A 20,881-nucleotide genomic window follows, 5' to 3' on the forward strand; every position below is an offset into this window, starting at 1 on the left:
TCTAGACAAGATCCTTCTAGAGTTTGCATCCTCAGCCACTTCCTTTGTCAGAGACACCTCCCATTTTCTCCTTAAATTGAGAGACCTTGATTACACAGAGGATAATTTACTAGTCTCATTCAACGTAGTGAGCTTATACACCAGCATAGAACATCACAAAGGACTGGAGGCGGTACAACACAGACTTGATAATTTAAACCATACACCACAGAGGGTACATTTGATCCTTTCCCTTCTGGAAGTCGTACTGACCCGCAATTATTTTTTGTTCAAAGAAGAGTTCTATGTCCAATGCAGAGGAACCTCAATGGGATCCAATGTGGCCCCGGCCTATGCCAATATGTACATGGCACACTTTGAGGCACACATATATATCCATCCAGCTTCTTCCAATTTGTGAGAGGCTGGATGAGATATATAGGTGATATCTTCTTCATCTGGACAGGAACAGTACCACAATTACAGGAATTTAACAACTACCTTAATGGGATCCACCAGGAATTACAATTCACAAAGGTACACTCAGCTGAACAACTACAATTCCTGGACGTATTGGTTTACACAGAAAACAACTCTCTACACAGTGACCTATTTTGCAAAGAAACTGACAGGAACAACCTTCTGCGCTTTGATAGCGCACACACACGCGGGATGGTGAAATCACCCCCCTATAGCCAATTCCTACAGGTCAGTGAGCAAAGAACAAAATACACAAACTCGACTGGACGAAATGACACAGAAATTCACAGAAAGAGGATATCCCCCTAAACATGTTAGTACAAAGTATGTCTAGACTAGGATTGATTGAGAAAAGAAAACACAAATAACATCTCCAAAAAATCCTATTTGTATCTACATATACCCCTCTCAGCAATACAATCTCATTGATCATTAAAAAGAACTGGAAACTTTTGACCCAAGGTTTTCCAAAAAACCCTGAGTTCCAGAATCCCCCTTTATTTTCATACAAAAGGGGAACCAACCTATGGATCAGGATCTGCCCCCCGACAACAGCGGACGTCACGGGCGCTCAATTTTTTCTATTAGCTGCCTTAGAATCCCTACCCTTGTGGGTGTGGGGACATGGCGCAGGCGCATATGGACACTTCTGGGCACAGCGCCGGTGTTCACATGGACCCTCCCCCACCAGTAAGTATTACTTTATTCTATGCATAATCAATTGATAAACGATGTAATTAGCTACACTAAGTCACTTCACATGTCGAACTTGAATCACTTAGCTACTTCACATGCTGAACTGTAATAATAAGAGACACACTCACTGAGCCACTATTTAAAGGCACATTTCACTATATGATTTCATAGCTTGAGAAAGACCAGAGATGGTTGAAACGTTGCTATCCCTATGCTGCTGTTACCAATAAAGTAACCAGCTTTTTCATCAGAACTGAGGAGTGCTGTGGATTTTCAATTTATTTGTATACCTATGGGACCCCCAGCCAGGATCCCCATCCGCGAGCACCGACTTAGGCTACTTTCACACTAGCGTTCGGTGCTCCGCTTGTGAGTTTCGTTCAAAGGCTCTTACAAGCGGCCCCGAACGCTTCCGTCCAGCCCTAATGCATTCTGAGTGGATGCAGATCGGCAGCATTTGGCCTCCACTCCGCTCAGCAGGCATGCTTGCAGTGTTCGGGTGCCCGCTTGGCCGCGCAGAGGCAAACGGATCCGTCCAGACTTACAATGTAATCAATGGGGACGGATCCGTTTGAATATGACACACTATGGCTCAATTTTCAAACGGATCCGTCCCCTATTGACTTTCAATGTAAAGTCTGGACGGATCCGTCTGAGGCTACTTTCACACTTAGAATTTTTTTTACAATATAATGCAGACGGATCCGTTCTGAACGGATCCACCGTCTGCATTATATGAGCGGATTATATGAGCGGATCCGTCTGAGACGCAAGTGTGAAAGTAGCCTTATCTATTTTCCTACTGGCAACTGTCCCTAGATTGGGCCTTGGGTGCTGCTTAACCCATTTTTTTCTTATTACATGTCTATCAAACACATGAAACTGATTATACCCATATTTATTATAGGTTTAAAAATGTATTATATTGTTCATTCTTTTTTACTTTTCTTCTTTCATTTAGGGTACTTTCACACTTGTGGCAGAGGATTCTAAACTGCCGGCCGGATCCGAAATCCAGACGCAAACGGATGCATTTGTGAGATTTGTCTGACAAATGCATTGCAATACTGGATCCATCTTTCCGGTTATCATCCGGAAAAACGGATCCGGTATTTTTTTTCTTCTCATTTTTAAAGGAACACTTAGTACCGGATCCGGCATTAAAGGTAACCTGTCATAGGGGTCAGTATTGGGCCCTATCCTCTTCAATATATTTATTAATGATCTTGTAGAAGGCTTGCATAGTAAAATATCAATTTTCGCAGATGACACTAAACTGTGTAAAGTAATTAACACTGAAGAGGACAGTATACTACTACAGAGCGATCTGGATAGATTGGAGGCTTGGGCAGATAAGTGGCAGATGAGGTTTAACACTGACAAATGTAAAGTTATGCATGCACATGGGAAGGAATAATGCAAGTCACCCGTACTTATTAAACGGTAAAACACTCGGTAACACTGACATGGAAAAAGATCTAGGAATTTTAATAAACAGCAAACTAAGCTGCAAAAACCAGTGTCAGGCAGCTGCTGCCAAGGCAAATAAGATAATGGGTTGCATCAAAAGGGGCATAGATGCCCGTGATGAGAACATAGTCCTACCACTTTACAAATCATTAGTCAGACCACACATGGAGTACTGTGTACATTTCTGGGCTCCAGTGAACAAGGCAGACATAGCAGAGCTGGAGAGGGTCCAGAGGAGGGCAACTAAAGTAATAACTGGAATAGGGCAACTACAGTACCCTGAAAGATTATCAAAATTAGGGTTATTCACTTTAGAAAAAAGACGACTGAGAGGAGATCTAATTAATATGTATAAATATATCAGGGTCAGTACAGAGCTCTATCCCATAATCTATTCATTCCCAGAACGGTGACTGTGACGAGGGGACATCCTCTGCGTCTGGAGGAAAGAAGGTTTGTACACAAACATAGAAGAGGATTCCTTACGGTAAGAGCAGTGAGACTATGGAACTCTCTGCCTGAGGAGGTGGTGATGGTGAGTACAATAAAGGAATTCAAGAGGGGCCTGGATGTATTTCTGGAGCTTAATAATATTACAGGCTATAGCTACTAGAGAGAGATCGTTGATCCAGGGAGTTATTCTGATTGCCTGATTGGAGTCGGGAAGGAATTTTTATTCCCCTAAAGGCTTCTACCTCACAGGTTTTTTTTGCCTTCCTCTGGATCAACTTGCAGGATGACAGGCCGAACTGGATGGACAAATGTCTTTTTTCGGCCTTATGTACTATGTTACCTAAAAAGTCTTGCAATCCGCCAGCATTACCTTAAAGTAGCCAGCAGTATGCACTTTAATCCCTTGCACGCACTATGTAACAGCAGAGTGTGAAGTCAAGGGGGCAGTGGCCTCCTTGCTTCAGGTCAAGATAAGCCTGCCCCTTACCCGTCAGCCCTTCACTGTGATTGACATCCTGCTGTGAGGCTGGGATCGTGTAAGTCTCGCGCATGCGAGGTGCGCCTCCTTGTCACTGTGCAATCCCGTCTCCAACTCCCGCACTGAGCCGGACACTTTTCTCTCTCTGCGCATACGCCAGACTTTTCCATCACACGCGCCAGGCTCATGCGCATAGGTGGCCGGCTAAGTGTTGGAGCCGGGATCCCAGGTAAGGGGCAGGCTTAGCTTGATTTGAAGCGAGGAGGCCGCTGCCCCCTTGACTTCAAACTCTGCGGTAACATAGAGCGTGCAGGAGATTAAAGTTCGTTTTTTCAAGATTGTGGTGCATCTGGCTGGAGGAAGAAAATGATCTTTAGGAACAAACTGCTGGCTACTTTAAGGTAATGCTGGCGGTTTGGGAGGCGTTTTTTAGGCGACAGGTTCCCTTTAATAGATTTCAATGGAAATTAATGTCGGATCCGGCATTCTGGCAAGTGATCAGGATTTTTGGCCAGAGAGAAAACTGCAGCATGCTGCGGTATTTTCTCCGGCCAAAAAACGTAAGAGGGACTGAACTGATGTATACTGAACGGAATGCTCTCCATTCAGAATGCATTAGGATAAAACTGATATTGAGCCCCTGTGACAGAACTCAATACTTGAAAAGAAAAACGCTAGTGTGAAAGTACCCTTAGTATGCCCCTGAGATAGCTGCTGTGTGTAGGAGGGGTGCAGGGACTAAGCTTCATACTTCCAGCAAAGCTTTGGAGGCACAGGAACATAGGAGGTGAAGGCTCAGAGGCTCTCCCGGACAATTGTCATCATCTCCTGCAGCCATTGCTTGTCTGAAAAATGTCCCAGCCCCCTCCTCACACGGACTATCACACCGCAGAGGGGTCTGTAAACTTTTATATGGGCCAGTAGGGGCAGCTGGGAGTGGCCCCTTTTTGCTTCCTGTAAGCATGGCCCCTGACAGCACTCAGTACAGGTATTACTGTACTGATACACACCTGTATTGCATTAATGACAGTATGGACCTGCAGCCTGTCAGGGGTATGTCGGCTGTGCGTGCATTTGACAGGGTGTGTATTACACAGCAGGTATAACAGGCTATGATGAGACATAGCGTGTAATAGTCCTTGACACCCACACCTTGCATAATAACCTGCCCTATATGGAGATCATGTAGCAGCGACCCAACTTCTACAGGACAGTGGCATGGAGCCCTGAGCGTGCCCTCGTCATGCCAACGATCCTTCTGCTATGCCCAGGATGCTGAGGCGTTGGCAGGGGTCAGTTCCTGTTTGTATAGACTAGAAGCACGGGATGTCCCTGCTCTATCGTACCTCACCTTCTGTGTGACTAAACGGATTGGTCATAAACACATTTTTAAGACACAACTAAGGAGCGGCTGGAAATCTCAAGGCGTGTCACACAAACGCTGACACACCCTTACTAATCTAGACCTGTACACACTTTACTGTCAGGAAGAAAGACTGGAGACACATCTCTTCAACTGTGGGAGACTTTCCACACTCGTTCATTACCCAGGAAATTGTTCACGGTGGCATAGCACTATATACATTAACTCTTGCCATGTTGTCCTCACCATCGCCTCTGAAAACTGCCCTGGCATCAGAAGTCTTTTTGTGGCCGAATGAATCTTCCTTAGCCGTCCCTTCAGATAATCGGCTGAGGACCGGGGCTAGTGGTGACCAGCGTGTTAAGGAGCAAGTAATGATGACAGTAAGGAGGCAGAAGCCGAAAAATTCGCAGTCTTCCACCTTGAATTATGGCACTAGAGGTAAATGCGTTACTTATATACCTGATTTCCGTTGCTCACACAAAGCGACTCTTGAAAATGCTGCAAAGTCTTTTTTTTTATTTTAATCTCTGCATGTTCTTCGCTGAGGTGATAGTGTTGTATAACGTTTGGGCATCTGCTGGTTTTTATGTTGCATCTGAAGCAGCACGCCGGTGTCACACATGCTGTCAGGGCTCCTGCACACGGCCATAGTTTTGGTCTGTATCTGATGAGCTTTTTTTGCGGGTCAGATGTGAACCCATTCATTTCAATGGGGCGGCAAAAGATGCAGAGAGCACACAGTGTGCTGTCCGCATCTGCACGTCCATTCTGCGCCCCACAAAAAGATGGGATAGAACATATTCTATTCTTGTCCATTTTGCGGACAAGCATAGGACAGTTCTACAGAAGTTAAAAAATAAATGCACTTGGTTGGGATCTATGTTCTGCGGAACCATGATTTGCAGACCACTTATGTCTGTGTGCTCCATTATGTGGTTTTAAGCCAAAGGAGGGTGTGGATAGTAAAGGCAGTTGAAATGGTTAATAATTAAAGTTGTGTTTTTTCTGTTTGTTTTATTTTTTTTTCAAATTCATTATTAAAGCCCCATTACACATGAATTTGTGGTGGTCTGTATTTAGGACATTTTCTTCTCTTATAGAAGAGGGGATGGAAAGATGTCTGAAGAAAACTCCATGGCTATAACATGCAGTTTTTTTTATTTATTTAAGGCTCAATGAAGTGAAAAACTACAACCATTAGCCACTAGCAAAAATACACGTGTGTCCTGCATTTCAAAGTTCCCATAGACTTTCAGCTAACATCTGGAGTTGCCATTTTTCCTGTAAAAAAACCACACTCGTCTAAAAAAATGTCAAAATTCCATAAAGACCTGTGTGAATCCAGTCTTAGGTCATGCTCAGATCTGTGTTCAAGGCTCTGAGCACATTCCATGCAGTGCTATTTTGGTAGTAAGATGTCTGGTCAGATGAGAAAAACCTGATGGACCCTGCTGTTACATAGCGCGTGCAGGGGATTAAAGTTTGTTTTTCAAGATTGTGGTGCATCTGGCTGGAGGATGAAAATCATCTATAGCAGTGATGGTGAACCTTTTACAGACCGAGTGCCCAAACTGCAACATAAACCCACTTATTTATCGCAAAGTGCCAACACGGCAATTTACCTTGAATACTACAGTCCAATATAGAATATCTTCCATGTACTTTATCATTTATCTAAAATAGCCTGCCTACAGTCCATGCGCTGCCTGTGCGGTTCATAGTGCGCCCTGCGCTGCTGAATGGCAGGAAAAGTCTCAGGCATATTGGTACACCATAGACTTTTTCCAGGGTGCGGGTGCCCACAGAGAGGGCTCCGAGTGTCGCCTCTGGCACCCGTGCCATAGGTTCGCCATCACTGATCTATAGGAACAAACTGCTGGCTACTTTAAGGTAATGCTGGCGGTTTGGGAGGCGTTTTTTAGGCGACAGGTTCCCTTTAATACATTTCAATGGAAATTAATGTCGGATCCGGCAAGTGTTCAGGATAGTCAGTGCCGTTTATGCCTGTCATGTGTCAGGTCCGATGCCTTTATTCTTTTCTTTATTCTGCTTTTGTTATTGAGCAAAAAATCTGAAATATAATCAATAAGGTGAATGCAGCCTTAGGGCCCTTGCACACAACCGTATGCCCTCTGAGATATACGGTCCATGAGCGGGCCATATGTCCCGGAGCGGCATTGATCATACGCACAGGAGCACACAGCATCATATATTACTATGATGCTGTGCACGTCGGGCCACCCGTGGGGATATTGTCTCACACTCCTAAGATCATATAAGTGCGGGACAATAGCCCCCCGGGCAGCCCGATGCGCACAGCATCATTGTAATATATGATGCCATGTGTTCCCGTGCGTACGATCAATGGCGCTCCAGGATATAAGGCCCGCTCACGGACTGTATATCTCAGAAGGCATACGGTCGTGTGCAAGAGGATTTAGTGTGCTTCAAAAAACTGCAATAGGCCGCATTCACACAGTCAATATTTGGTCATTAATTAGCGTGAATGATGGAAACCAAAACTAGGAGTGAAACCCTCAGAGGAGAGTGCAAAAAAACTTGTTATGCAGACAGATCCGCACTGAACGGATACCATTGTATGCATTTATAGGTGCGGATCCGTCTGTGCACATACCAGACGGATTTGCACCTAGGTGTAAAAGTAGCCTAAAAATGCCCACATGACAACATGTTGTCACACAGGCTTTTAAAAAGTCGCAAAATGGTGTCTTACAATTTTTTTATGCCAAAAACAGGCTTTAAGCTTCTTAATAAATGACCCCTGTTGTGTTTGAAACCACCCTTCTCATTCACTTTTTGCCAAAAACTATAGAAATCTTATTTACTATACTGAAAAGAGTAGTTGCTTCAGTTATTTCTTCATCATGGATGTCTGCAGATTACTTGTTTTGTGTTACGTACATGATATGAACAGAATATTCATAGAAAATCCATAGAAATAAAATCACAATGTTATATAAACATTTATAAAGTGTGGTCTTGCATATGTGAAACGCACTACAAACAAAATCAATAAAAAACACCTAACATTTTTTGTAATGGAATTTTTGAGAAGGAAAAACAAGAAATAATCCACCAGTAGATAGAGGGTATATGTTTCGTCAAAGTGACAGGTACCACACCCCTTTTACACGCCCCCTTTTATATAGCTTGATATAAATTTTATATCAAGAGATATAAACTTGATATCAAGCTATAATTTTTTCTAGTTTATATTGGCACTTCGCAGCTGCAACAAAATTGCTAAAATCAAGTTTCAGCAGACCTGTCACAGGCTGTATTTGTGTAATCAATAATTTTCTAATGCACGGGTCACGACCGCTTGCAAAGCACATTGCTCAATTCAAGATTGTCCCAGACCCTGTCATCGAGCGGCTCTACAAGGCAATGATCCCTGTCAGGTACATCAAAAGCACAGCTTTTAGGACGGGCCACAGCTTCTATTCTGCATGGCTATCACAGAGAGACTTGGGCACATAGACGCAGAGACCAACAAGTCATAATACATTTAAAAGGTAAGAACCATTGGCACTTATGCTTTTAAAGCTTTCACTATTTATTGAATATGTCTTATGTTATCTGAACCTATGTAACGTCTATCTATCTATCTATCTATCCATTTTATCTATCAATCCCTATCTATAGTCTATCTATCCATCTATCTAATATCTATCTACTTATATATAGTCTATTTTTCCATCTATCTATCTATCTATCTATCTATCAATTATCTATATTTCTATCTACCTAGCTATAGTCTATCTTTCTAGCTATTTCTATCTATCCATTTTATCTATCAATCCCTATCTATAGTCTATCTATCATCTATCTGTTTTCTATCTATCTACTTATCTATAGTCTATTTTTTCCATCTATCTATCTATTATATATCCTTCTATCTATCAATTATCTATATTTCTGTCTATCAATTATCTATATTTCTATCAATTATCTATATTTCTATCTACCTATGTATAGGCTATCTTTACATCTATCTGCTATCTATCTTTCCATGTATCTATCTACATAGCTATGTATCTATACATCCATATACCCCATCTATCTAAAGTCTATCAATTTATCTACCTATCTATCCTTATATCTAACAATTATCTATCTAACTTTCTATCTACCTAGCTATAGTCTATCTTTCTAGCTATTTCTATCTATCCATTTTATCTATCAATCCCTATCTATAGTCTATCTATCCATCTATCTGTTTCATATCTATCTACTTATCTATAGTCTATCTATCCATCTATCTGTTTTATATCTATCTACTTATCTATAGTCTATTTTTCCATCTATCTATCTATCTATCTATCTATTATCTATCCTTCTATCTATCTATCTATCTATCTATCAACTATCTATATTTCTATCTACCTACAGTGGAGGAAATAATTATTTGACCCCTCACTGATTTTGTAAGTTTGTCCAATGACAAAGAAATGAAAAGTCTCAGAACAGTATCATTTCAATGGTAGGTTTATTGTAACAGTGGCAGATAGGATATCAAAAGGAAAATCGAAAAAATAACTTTAAATAAAAGATAGCAACTGATTTGCATTTCATTGAGTGAAATAAGTATTTGAACCCTCTAACAAAAAAAGACTTAATACTTGGTGGAAAAACCCTTGTTTGCAAGCACAGAGGTCAAACGTTTCTTGTAATTGATGACCAAGTTTGCGCACATTTTAGGAGGAATGTTGGTCCACTCCTCTTTGCAGATCATCTCTAAATCCCTAAGGTTTCGAGGCTGTCTCTGTGCAACTCTGAGCTTGAGCTCCCTCCATAGGTTTTCGATTGGATTAAGGTCCGGAGACTGACTAGGCCACTCCATGACCTTAATGTGCTTCTTCTTGAGCCACTCCTTTGTTGCCTTTGCTGTATGTTTTGGGTCATTGTCGTGCTGGAACACCCATCCACGACCCATTTTCAGTTTCCTGGCAGAGGGAAGGAGGTTGTCGCTCAGGATTTCACGATACATGGCTCCGTCCATTTTCCCGTTTATGCGAATAAGTTGTCCTGTGCCCTTAGCAGAAAAACACCCCCAAAGCAAAATGTTTCCACCCCCATGCTTGACGGTGGGGACGGTGTTTTGGGGGTCATAGGCAGCATTTTTCTTCCTCCAAACACAGCGAGTTGAGTTAATGCCAAAGAGCTCTATTTTGGTCTCATCAGACCACAGCACCTTCTCCCAGTCACTCTCTGAATCATTCAGGTGTTCATTGGCAAACTTCAGACGGGCCTGCAAATGTGCCTTCCTGAGCAGGGGGACCTTGCGAGCCCTGCAGGATTTTAATCCATTGCGGTGTAATGTGTTTCCAATGGTTTTCTTGGTGACTGTGGTCCCTGCTAATTTGAGGTCATTAACTAACTCCTCCCGTGTAGTTCTAGGATGCTTTTTCACCTTTCTCAGAACCATTGACACCCCACGAGGTGAGATCTTGCGTGGAGCCCCAGAGCGAGGTCGATTGATGGTCATTTTGTGCTCCTTCCATTTTCGAACAATCGCACCAACAGTTGTCACCTTCTCTCCCAGCTTCTTGCTAATGGTTTTGTAGCCCATTCCAGCCTTGTGCAGGTCTACAATTTTGTCTCTGACATCCTTGGACAGCTCTTTGGTCTTTCCCATGTTGGAGAGTTTGGAGTCTGCTTGATTGATTGATTCTGTGGACAGGTGTCTTTTATACAGGTGACTAGTTAAGACAGGTGTCCTTAATGAGGGTGACTAATTGAGTAGAAGTGTCTAACCACTCTGTGGGAGCCAGAACTCTTAATGGTTGGTAGGGGTTCAAATACTTATTTCACTCAATGAAATGCAAATCAGTTGCTATCTTTTATTTAAAGTTATTTTTTCGATTTTCCTTTTGATGTGCTATCTGCCACTGTTACAATAAACCTACCATTGAAATGATACTGTTCTGAGACTTTTCATTTCTTTGTCATTGGACAAACTTACAAAATCAGTGAGGGGTCAAATAATTATTTCCTCCACTGTAGCTATAGTCTATCTTTCTAGCTATTTCTATCTATCCATTTTATCTATCAATCCCTATCTATAGTCTATCTATCATCTATCTGTTTTCTATCTATCTACTTATCTATAGTCTATTTTTCCATCTATCTATCTATTATCTATCCTTCTATCTATCTATCTATCAATTATCTATATTTCTGTCTATCAATTATCTATATTTCTATCTACCTATCTATAGTCTATCTTTACATCTATCTATCTTTCCATGTATCTATCTACATAGCTATCTATCTATACAGCCATATACCACATCTATCTAAAGTCTATCTATCAATTTATCTACCTATCTATCCTTCTATCTAACAATTATCTATCTTTCTAGCTACTTATCTATAGTCTATATATCCATCTATCTGTTTTCTATCTATCTACTTATCTTTAGTCTATTTTTACATTGATCTATCTATTATCTATCCTTATATTTATCTATCAATTATCTATATTTCTATCGACCTATCTATAGTCTATCTTTACATCTATCTGTTATCTATCTATCTTATCATTTATCTATCTATCTATCTATCTATCTATCTATGGATCGATACAGCCATATACCCCATCTATCTAAAGTCTATCTATCAATGTATCTACCTATCTATCCTTCTATCTAACAATTATCTATCTATCTTTATATCTACCTAGCTATAGTCTATCTTTCTAGCTATTTCCATCTATCCATTTTATCTATCAATCCATTTTTAGCCAGACAACTGTATATCTATCTATCTATCTATCTATCTATCTATCTGTTATCTATCCATTTATCTATACAACTATCTATTATCTATGTATATATACATCCATATACCCATCTATCTAAATTCTATCTATCTATCTTTCTAGCTACCTATCTATAGTCTATCTATCCATCTGTTTTCTATCTATCTACTTATCTATAGTCTATTTTTCCATCTATCTATTATCTATCCTTCTATCTATCAATTATCTATATTTCTATCTACCAATTATCTATATTTCTATATACCTATCTATAGTCTATCTTTCCATTTATCTGTAATCTATCTTTCCATTTATCTATCTATATATCTATGTATCTATACAGCCATATACTTCATCTATCTAAAGTCTATCTATCAATTTATCTACCTATCTATCCTTCTATCTAACAATTATCTATCTATCTTTCTATCTAACTAGCTATAGTCCATCTTTCTAGCTATTTCTATCTATCCATTTTATCTATCAATCCATTTTTATCCAGACAACGGTCTATCTATCTATCTATCTATCTATCTATCTATCTATCTATCTATCTATCCATTTATCTATCCAACTATCTTATCTATTATCTATCTATCTATCTATCTATCTATCGATCGATCTATCTATCTATCAATGTATCCATTGATCTGTCTTTCTATCTATCTTTCTATCAATTTTTCTATCTATCCAGCTATCTAACAATTTATCCATTTATCTATATATGATCAATTTATCCGTATATCGGTGCCAATATAGACAGACAAACCCCACCACTCTGTCAATACACAATTTGAAATGTTTACACAATACAAAATTTCAAAAATGTTGTACAATATTCTGTAAAAAATGTAAAAATGATCATTGTATCCGTATATCTATCTATCCCAATCTAACGTTTCAATAGATAAATATTTTATCTATCTATATACCTATCAATCTATATAACAATTTATCCATTTGTCTATCTATCTGTCACGGCTGAAGATGGGGGAAATCCTCAGCCGTGCGATGATGTAAGATGTCCGGTCGCTACTAGGCCAGGACCACAGAATTAGGGAGCTGGTCACCTCCTAATGCGTCCCTAACGCTGACCCTGTCTCCTGTCTGCATGAGCCGACCTTGATGGTAGGAGGGCTCATACGCTGGAACCTTATAGTCCCTACAAGCCCTCAAGTCGGCCCTGAACTAGAGACAGAGTAAGAAAACCCACTCCTCCTAGACACGGAGGAGCAGGAGTCTCACTGGTCAAGCAGCATGAAGAAAGGGAACATAAACAGGTCTATGGATAAGACAGGTGAACCCACACAGTTCCACACCTACCTGTCTCAGCCTAGCTGACTGGATCCCTGTGCTGGCATGCTGAAGATCACCACGCATCCACACACAGGGACCCAGATCCATAGCTGCACTAAAACACAAGGAAAGATGGGACATCAACAACACATCAAAGGAAATAAACTTATGACCGGAAGGGTGGCCCTTACAAGAAGGATGGAATCCACAGGAGGCTGCCTCAGCCAAGCATGACTGAAAGCAACGTACTGAGCTGTGCTCCAGACACAGGCTTTATAGGGCAAAGTGGCCACACCCACCGGTCAACCACACCCAGTGACACAACACACACACTGGGAAGGAAGTTAACCCTTCCAGCACACAGAAGGGAAAATACACATACAGGGGAAGTGACCAACCTGATCACCCTGTGGCTGTTGCCGCTGGCAACGACATGGGTGGCAGCCGTCCTGGGAGACAGCCCGAAGACCAAGACACTGCCACCACATGTACATAATACCAAACGTTGCCACGGGCAGCCACAGTGAAAGGACGATGTCCGTGCGCACCAAACAACAACAAGTGCACACCAGACATACAAACAAAGTGCATCCACACACGCACACAACTCCCCGGGAACCGCACACATAGCTGTTGTCCGCGGCAACCGCACTGAGGCCAACTACAATATGCCTCAGCTGCGGTTGAAACAACAACCTCAACCGCGGGCAACTGTATGCGGCTCCCAAGGAGTCACGACCATAACCGTGGCCGTGACACTATCTTTCTATCTATTTCTAACCATCTAGCTACTGTAACAGGGCTATCTATCAAATATCTATCTATTTACATTTCTATCTATCAAACATCTATTTATCTATCTATCTAACTGGCTGTCTTTCTATCTTTCTATCTAGTATCTATCTTTCAATCTATCTATCCATTTATCTAACAAATGTATCTTTCTATCTATCTAACTGGCTGTCTTTCGATCTGTTTTCCCTATCAATCTATCCATTTATCTAACAATGTATCTATTTATTTATCTATCTATCTATCTATTTCTAAACATCTAGCTACTATAACAGGGCTAGCTATCAAACATTTATTTACATTTCTATCAAACATCTTTTTATCTATCTACATAGCTAACTGTCTTTCTATCTATTATATATCTAGCTTTCTTTCTATCTATCCATCTTTCTATCTATTATCTATGTCTTTCTATCTATTTTAGCTATCTATTTATCTAGCTTCTAATATCTATCTAACTTCCAATCGTTCTGTCTATTTTCCTATCAATCTATCCATTTATCTAACAATTTATCCATTGATATGTCTGTCTATCTATCTTTCTATTAATTTTTCTAGCTATCCAGCTATCTAACAATTTATCTATTTATCCATATATGGTCATTTTATCCGTATAGCTGTGCCAATATAGACAGACAAACCCCAACACTCTGTCATTACACACAGCAATGTTGCAAAGTTGTATTCATTTGAAATGTTTACACAATTCAAAATTTCAAAGTGTTGTACAATATGCTGTAAAAATGTTAAAATGCTCAATTTATCCGTATAGCTATCAATCTTTCTATCCTTCTATCAATCTATCTATTTATCTTTCTATCAAACATCTATTTATCTTTCTATCTAACCGTCTACCTTGCCACTATCTTTCTAGCTATCACATATCTATTTATCTATCATTTTATCTATCTATCTATCTATCTACATATCTAGCTATCTACCTATTTGACTATTTATCTAACAATTTATCTAGACATCTATCTATCGATCAATTTATCTATGAACAATCTAACTATCTACCTATCTATCTATTTTATCTATCTATCCATTCTATCTATCTTTATATCTATTATCTATCTTTCCATTATCTTTCTATCTATAACATATCTATTTATCTATCAATTTAGCAATCAACAACCTATATATATATATATATATATATACAACTATTTATCTAGCTTCCAACAGCTATCAATTTATCTATCTATTTATGTTCAATTTATCCGTATAGCGACGCCAATATGAACAGACAAACCCCACCACTCGGTCAATACACACAGCAATGTTGCAAAGTTGTAGTCATTTAAAATGTTTACACAATTCAAAATTTCAAAGTGTTGTACAATATGCTGTAAAAATGTTAAAATGCTCAATTTATCTGTATAGCTATCAATCTTTCTATCCTTCTATCAATCTATTTATCTTTCTATCAAACATCTATTTATCTTTCTATCTAACCATCTATCTTGCCACTATCTTGCTAACTATCACATATCTATTTATCTATCAATTTATCTATCTATCTATCTTTATATCTATTACCTATCTTTCTATCTATAACATATCTATTTATCTATCAATTTAGCAATCAACAATCTATCTAAATATCTGCCATTTTATTTATTTAGCTTCTAATATCTTTCTTTAAATTTTATATAAAATTTATAGTGTTTGACATAAAGTTTTAGTTTGATATAACATTTTTAGTGTTTGATATAAAGTTTATATCGCTTGATATTGTTTGATATAAAGAGTATTCGTCCATTAAGGTCTTACCACGTCTGTCAGCTTCTTACTACAGAGGGCAACATCTTCCCAGACATTCTTCTCAGATTACTGTTAGTGGTAAAACAGGACGTTTGAGTACAGCTTACTACAGATGGTGAAATCTAATGTCAGGCAGTTACAAATAAAAAAAAAAAAATGCTGTTAAATTTATATTGATTCTTGCTACATTTGTATTTGTCCATTAAGGTCTTACCACTTCTGTCAGCTTCTTACTACAGAGGGCAACATCCTCCAAGACATTCTTCTCAGATCACTGCTAATGCTAAAACAGGTTGTTACGTTTCATTTTGATAAAAAATCTTTTTGGATATGCCCATTTCTAACACTTTGATAAGTTTTTAATATAAAATTAAGATTTGGACATAAAAAGGACTATAATAAACATATAAATTCTTATAAAACATAATCTAACTATTTGAAAGACAGCAACTACTTAATGAGTGAACACAAGGTTTTTGATATAAATGCATATCCAAAAAGATTTTTATCAAAATGAAACTTAACAACCTGTTTTAGCATTAGCAGTGATCTGAGAAGAATGTCTTGGAGGATGTTGCCCTCTGTAGTAAGAAGCTGACAGAAGTGGTAAGACCTTAATGGACGAATACAAATGTAGCAAGAATCAATATAAATTTAACAGCATATTTTTTTTTTAAATTTGTAACTGCCTGACATTAGATTTCACCATCTGTAGTAAGCTGTACTCAAACGTCCTGTTTTACCACTAACAGTAATCTGAGAAGAATGTCTGGGAAGATGTTGCCCTCTGTAGTAAGAAGCTGACAGACGTGGTAAGACCTTAATGGACGAATACTCTTTATATCAAACAATATCAAGCGATATAAACTTTATATCAAACACTAAAAATGTTATATCAAACTAAAACTTTATGTCAAACACTATAAATTTTATATAAAATTTAAAGAAAGATAGGCTGTTAGATAGATATTAGAAGCTAAATAAATAAAATGGCAGATATTTAGATAGATTGTTGATTGCTAAATTGATAGATAAATAGATATGTTATAGATAGAAAGATAATGTAAAGATAGGTAATAGATATAAAGATAGATAGATAGATAGATAGATAGATACATTGATAGATAAATAGATATGTGATAGTTAGCAAGATAGTGGCAAGCTAGACGGTTAGATAGAAAGATAAATAGATGTTTGATAGAAAGATAAATAGATAGATTGATAGAAGGATAGAAAGATTGATAGCTATACGGATAAATTGAGCATTTTAACATTTTTACAGCATATTGTACAACACTTTGAAATTTTGAATTGTGTAAACATTTTAAATGACTACAACTTTGCAACATTGCTGTGTGTATTGACCGAGTGGTGGGGTTTGCCTGTTTATATTGGCGCCGCTATACGGATAAATTGAACATAAATAGATAGATAAATTGATAGCTGTTGGAAGCTAGATAAATAGTTGTTGATTGCTAAATTGATAGATAAATAGATATGTTATAGATAGAAAGATAATGGAAAGATAGATAATAGATATAAAGATAGATAGAATGGATAGATAGATAAAATAGATAGATAGGTAGATAGTTAGATTGTTCATAGATAAATTGATCGATAGATAGATGTCTAGATAAATTGTTAGATAAATAGTCAAATAGGTAGATAGCTAGATATGTAGATAGATAGATAGATAAAATGATAGATAAATAGATATGTGATAGCTAGAAAGATAGTGGCAAGGTAGACGGTTAGATAGAAAGATAAATAGATGTTTGATAGAAAGATAAATAGATAGATTGATAGAAGGATAGAAAGATTGATAGCTATACGGATAAATTGAGCATTTTAACATTTTTACAGCATATTGTACAACACTTTGAAATTTTGAATTGTGTAAACATTTCAAATGAATACAACTTTGCAACATTGCTGTGTGTAATGACAGAGTGGTGGGGTTTGTCTGTCTATATTGGCACAGTTATACGGATAAAATGACCATATATAGATAAATAGATAAATTGTTAGATAGCTGGATAGCTAGAAAAATTGATAGAAAGATAGATAGACAGACATATCAATGGATAAATTGTTAGATAAATGGATAGATTGATAGGAAAATAGACAGAACGATTGGAAGTTAGATAGATATTAGAAGCTAGATAAATAGATAGCTAAAATAGATAGAAAGACATATAGATAATAGATAGAAAGATGGATAGATAGAAAGAAAGCTAGATATATAATAGATAGAAAGACAGTTAGCTATGTAGATAGATAAAAAGATGTTTGATAGAAATGTAAATAAATGTTTGATAGCTAGCCCTGTTATAGTAGCTAGATGTTTAGAAATAGATAGATAGATAAATAGATACATTGTTAGATAAATGGATAGATTGATAGGGAAAACAGATCGAAAGACAGCCAGTTAGATAGATAGAAAGATACATTTGTTAGATAAATGGATAGATAGATTGAAAGATAGATACTAGATAGAAAGAAAGATAGAAAGACAGCCAGTTAGATAGATAAATAGATGTTTGATAGATAGAAATGTAAATAGATAGATGTTTGATAGCTAGCCCTGTTACAGTAGCTAGATGGTTAGAAATAGATAGAAAGATAGATAGATAAATGGATAAATTGTTATATAGATTGATAGGTATATAGATAGATAAAATATTTATCTATTGAAACGTTAGATTGGGATATATAGATATACGGATACAATGATCATTTTTACATTTTTTACAGCATATTGTACAACATTTTTGAAATTTTGTATTGTGTAAACATTTCAAATTGTGTATTGACAGAGTGGTGGGGTTTGTCTGTCTATATTGGCACCGATATACGGATAAATTGATCATATATAGATAAATGGATAAATTGTTAGATAGCTGGATAGATAGAAAAATTGATAGAAAGATAGATAGAAAGACAGATCAATGGATACATTTTTAGAAAAATGGCTAGAATAATAGGGAAAACAGATCAAAAGACAGCCAGTTAGATAGATAGCAAGATGCATTTGTTAGATAGATAGATAGATAGATAGATAGATAGATAGATAATAGATAAGATTGTTGGATAGATAAATGGATAGATAACAGATAGCTGGATAGATAGATAGATAGATAGATAGATAGATAGACTGTTGTCTGGATAAAAATGGATTGATAGATAAAATGGATAGATAGAAATAGCTAGAAAGATAGACTATAGCTAGGTAGATATAAAGATAGATAGATAATTGTTAGATAGAAGGATAGATAGGTAGATAAATTAATAGATAGACTTTAGATAGATGGGGTATATGGCTGTATCGATCCATAGATAGATAGATAGATAAATGGAAAGATAGATAGATAACAGATAGATGTAAAGATAGACTATAGATAGGTCAATAGAAATATAGATAATTGATAGATAGATATAAGGATAGATAATAGATAGATAGATGGAAAAATAGACTAAAGATAAGTAGATAGATATAAAACAGATAGATGGATAGATAGACTATAGATAGGTAGCTAGAAAGATAGATAGATAATTGTTAGATAGAAGGATAGATAGGTAGATAAATTGATAGATAGACTTTAGATAGATGTGGTATATGGCTGTATAGATAGATAGCTATGTAGATAGATACATGGAAAGATAGATAGCAGATAGATGTAAAGATAGACTATAGATAGGTAGATAGAAATATAGATAATTGATAGACAGAAATATAGATAATTGATAGATAGATAGATAGATAGAAGGATAGATAATAGATAGATAGATGGAAAAATAGACTATAGATAAGTAGATAGATAGAAAACAGATAGACTATAGATAGGGATTGATAGATAAAATGGATAGATAGAAATAGCTAGAAAGATAGACTATAGCTAGGTAGATAGAAATATAGATAGTAGATAGATAGATAGATAGATAGAAGGATAGATAATAGATAGATAGATAGATGGAAAAATAGACTATAGATAAGTAGATAGATATAAAACAGATAGATGGATAGATAGACTATAGATAGGGATTGATAGATAAAATGGATAGATAGAAATAGCTAGAAAGATAGACTATAGCTAGGTAGATAGAAAGTTAGATAGATAATTGTTAGATATAAGGATAGATAGGTAGATAAATTGATAGATAGACTTTAGATAGATGGGGTATATGGATGTATAGATACATAGCTATGTAGATAGATACATGGAAAGATAGATAGCAGATAGATGTAAAGATAGCCTATACATAGGTAGATAGAAATATACATAATTGATAGAAATATAGATAATTGATAGATAGAAGGATAGATAATAGATATATAGATGGAAAAAATAGACTATAGATAAGTAGATAGATAGAAAACAGATAGATGATAGATAGACTATAGATAGGGATTGATAGATAAAATGGATTGATAGAAATAGCTAGAAAGATAGACTATAGCTAGGTAGATAGAAATATAGATACTTGATAGATAGATAGATATATAGATGGAAAAATAGACTATATATAAGTAGATAGATAGACTATAGATAGGGATTGATAGATAAAATGGATATATAGATAGATAGACATTACATAGATTCAGATAACATAAGACATATTCAATAAATAGTGAAAGCTTTAAAAGCATAAGTGCCAATGGTTCTTACCTTTTAAATGTATTATGACTTGTTGGTCTCTGCGTCTATGTGCCCAAGTCTCTCTGTGATAGCCATGCAGAATAGAAGCTGTGGCCCGTCCTAAAAGCTGTGCTTTTGATGTACCTGACAGGGATCATTGCCTTGTAGAGCCGCTCGATGACAGGGTCTGGGACAATCTTGAATTGAGCAATGTGCTTTGCAAGCGGTCGTGACCCGTGCATTAGAAAATTATTGATTACACAAATACAGCCTGTGACAGGTCTGCTGAAACTTGATTTTAGCAATGTTGTTGCAGCTGCGAAGTGCCAATATAAACTAGAAAAGATTATAGCTTTATATCAAGTTTATATCTCTTGATATAAAATTGATATCAAGCTATATAAAAGGGGGCGTGTAAAAGGGGTGTGGTACCTGTCACTTTGACGAAACATATACCCTCTATCTACTGGTGGATTATTTCTTGTTTTTCCTTCTCAAAAATTCCATTACAAAAAATGTTAGGTGTTTTTTATTGATTTTGTTTGTAGTGCGTTTCACATATGCAAGACCACACTTTATAAATGTTTATATAACATTGTGATTTTATTTCTATGGATTTTCTATGAATATTCTGTTCATATCATGTACGTAACACAAAACAAGTAATCTGCAGACATCCATGA

At 37.1% G+C, this 20,881-nt stretch overlaps 1 protein-coding gene across 1 annotated transcript in view; it reads left to right on the forward strand.

Annotated features, from left to right (window-relative positions):
• Nucleotides 1–4,832: 4,832 nt before the first annotated feature.
• LOC122922734 (plakophilin-1-like) overlaps nt 4,833–20,881 on the forward strand; it is a gene marked incomplete at its 3' end in the record, with an annotated part of 159,743 nt that continues 143,694 nt past the window's right edge. Inside the window, exon 1 of the mRNA XM_044273435.1 lies at nt 4,833–5,360. Coding sequence (XP_044129370.1) covers nt 5,153–5,360 — 208 coding nt within the window. The remainder of the gene's footprint in view (nt 5,361–20,881) is intronic.

This window comes from Bufo gargarizans, unplaced genomic scaffold (assembly GCF_014858855.1).
Source record: "Bufo gargarizans isolate SCDJY-AF-19 unplaced genomic scaffold, ASM1485885v1 fragScaff_scaffold_680_pilon:::fragment_2:::debris, whole genome shotgun sequence".
Taxonomy (NCBI): Eukaryota; Metazoa; Chordata; class Amphibia; order Anura; family Bufonidae; genus Bufo; species Bufo gargarizans.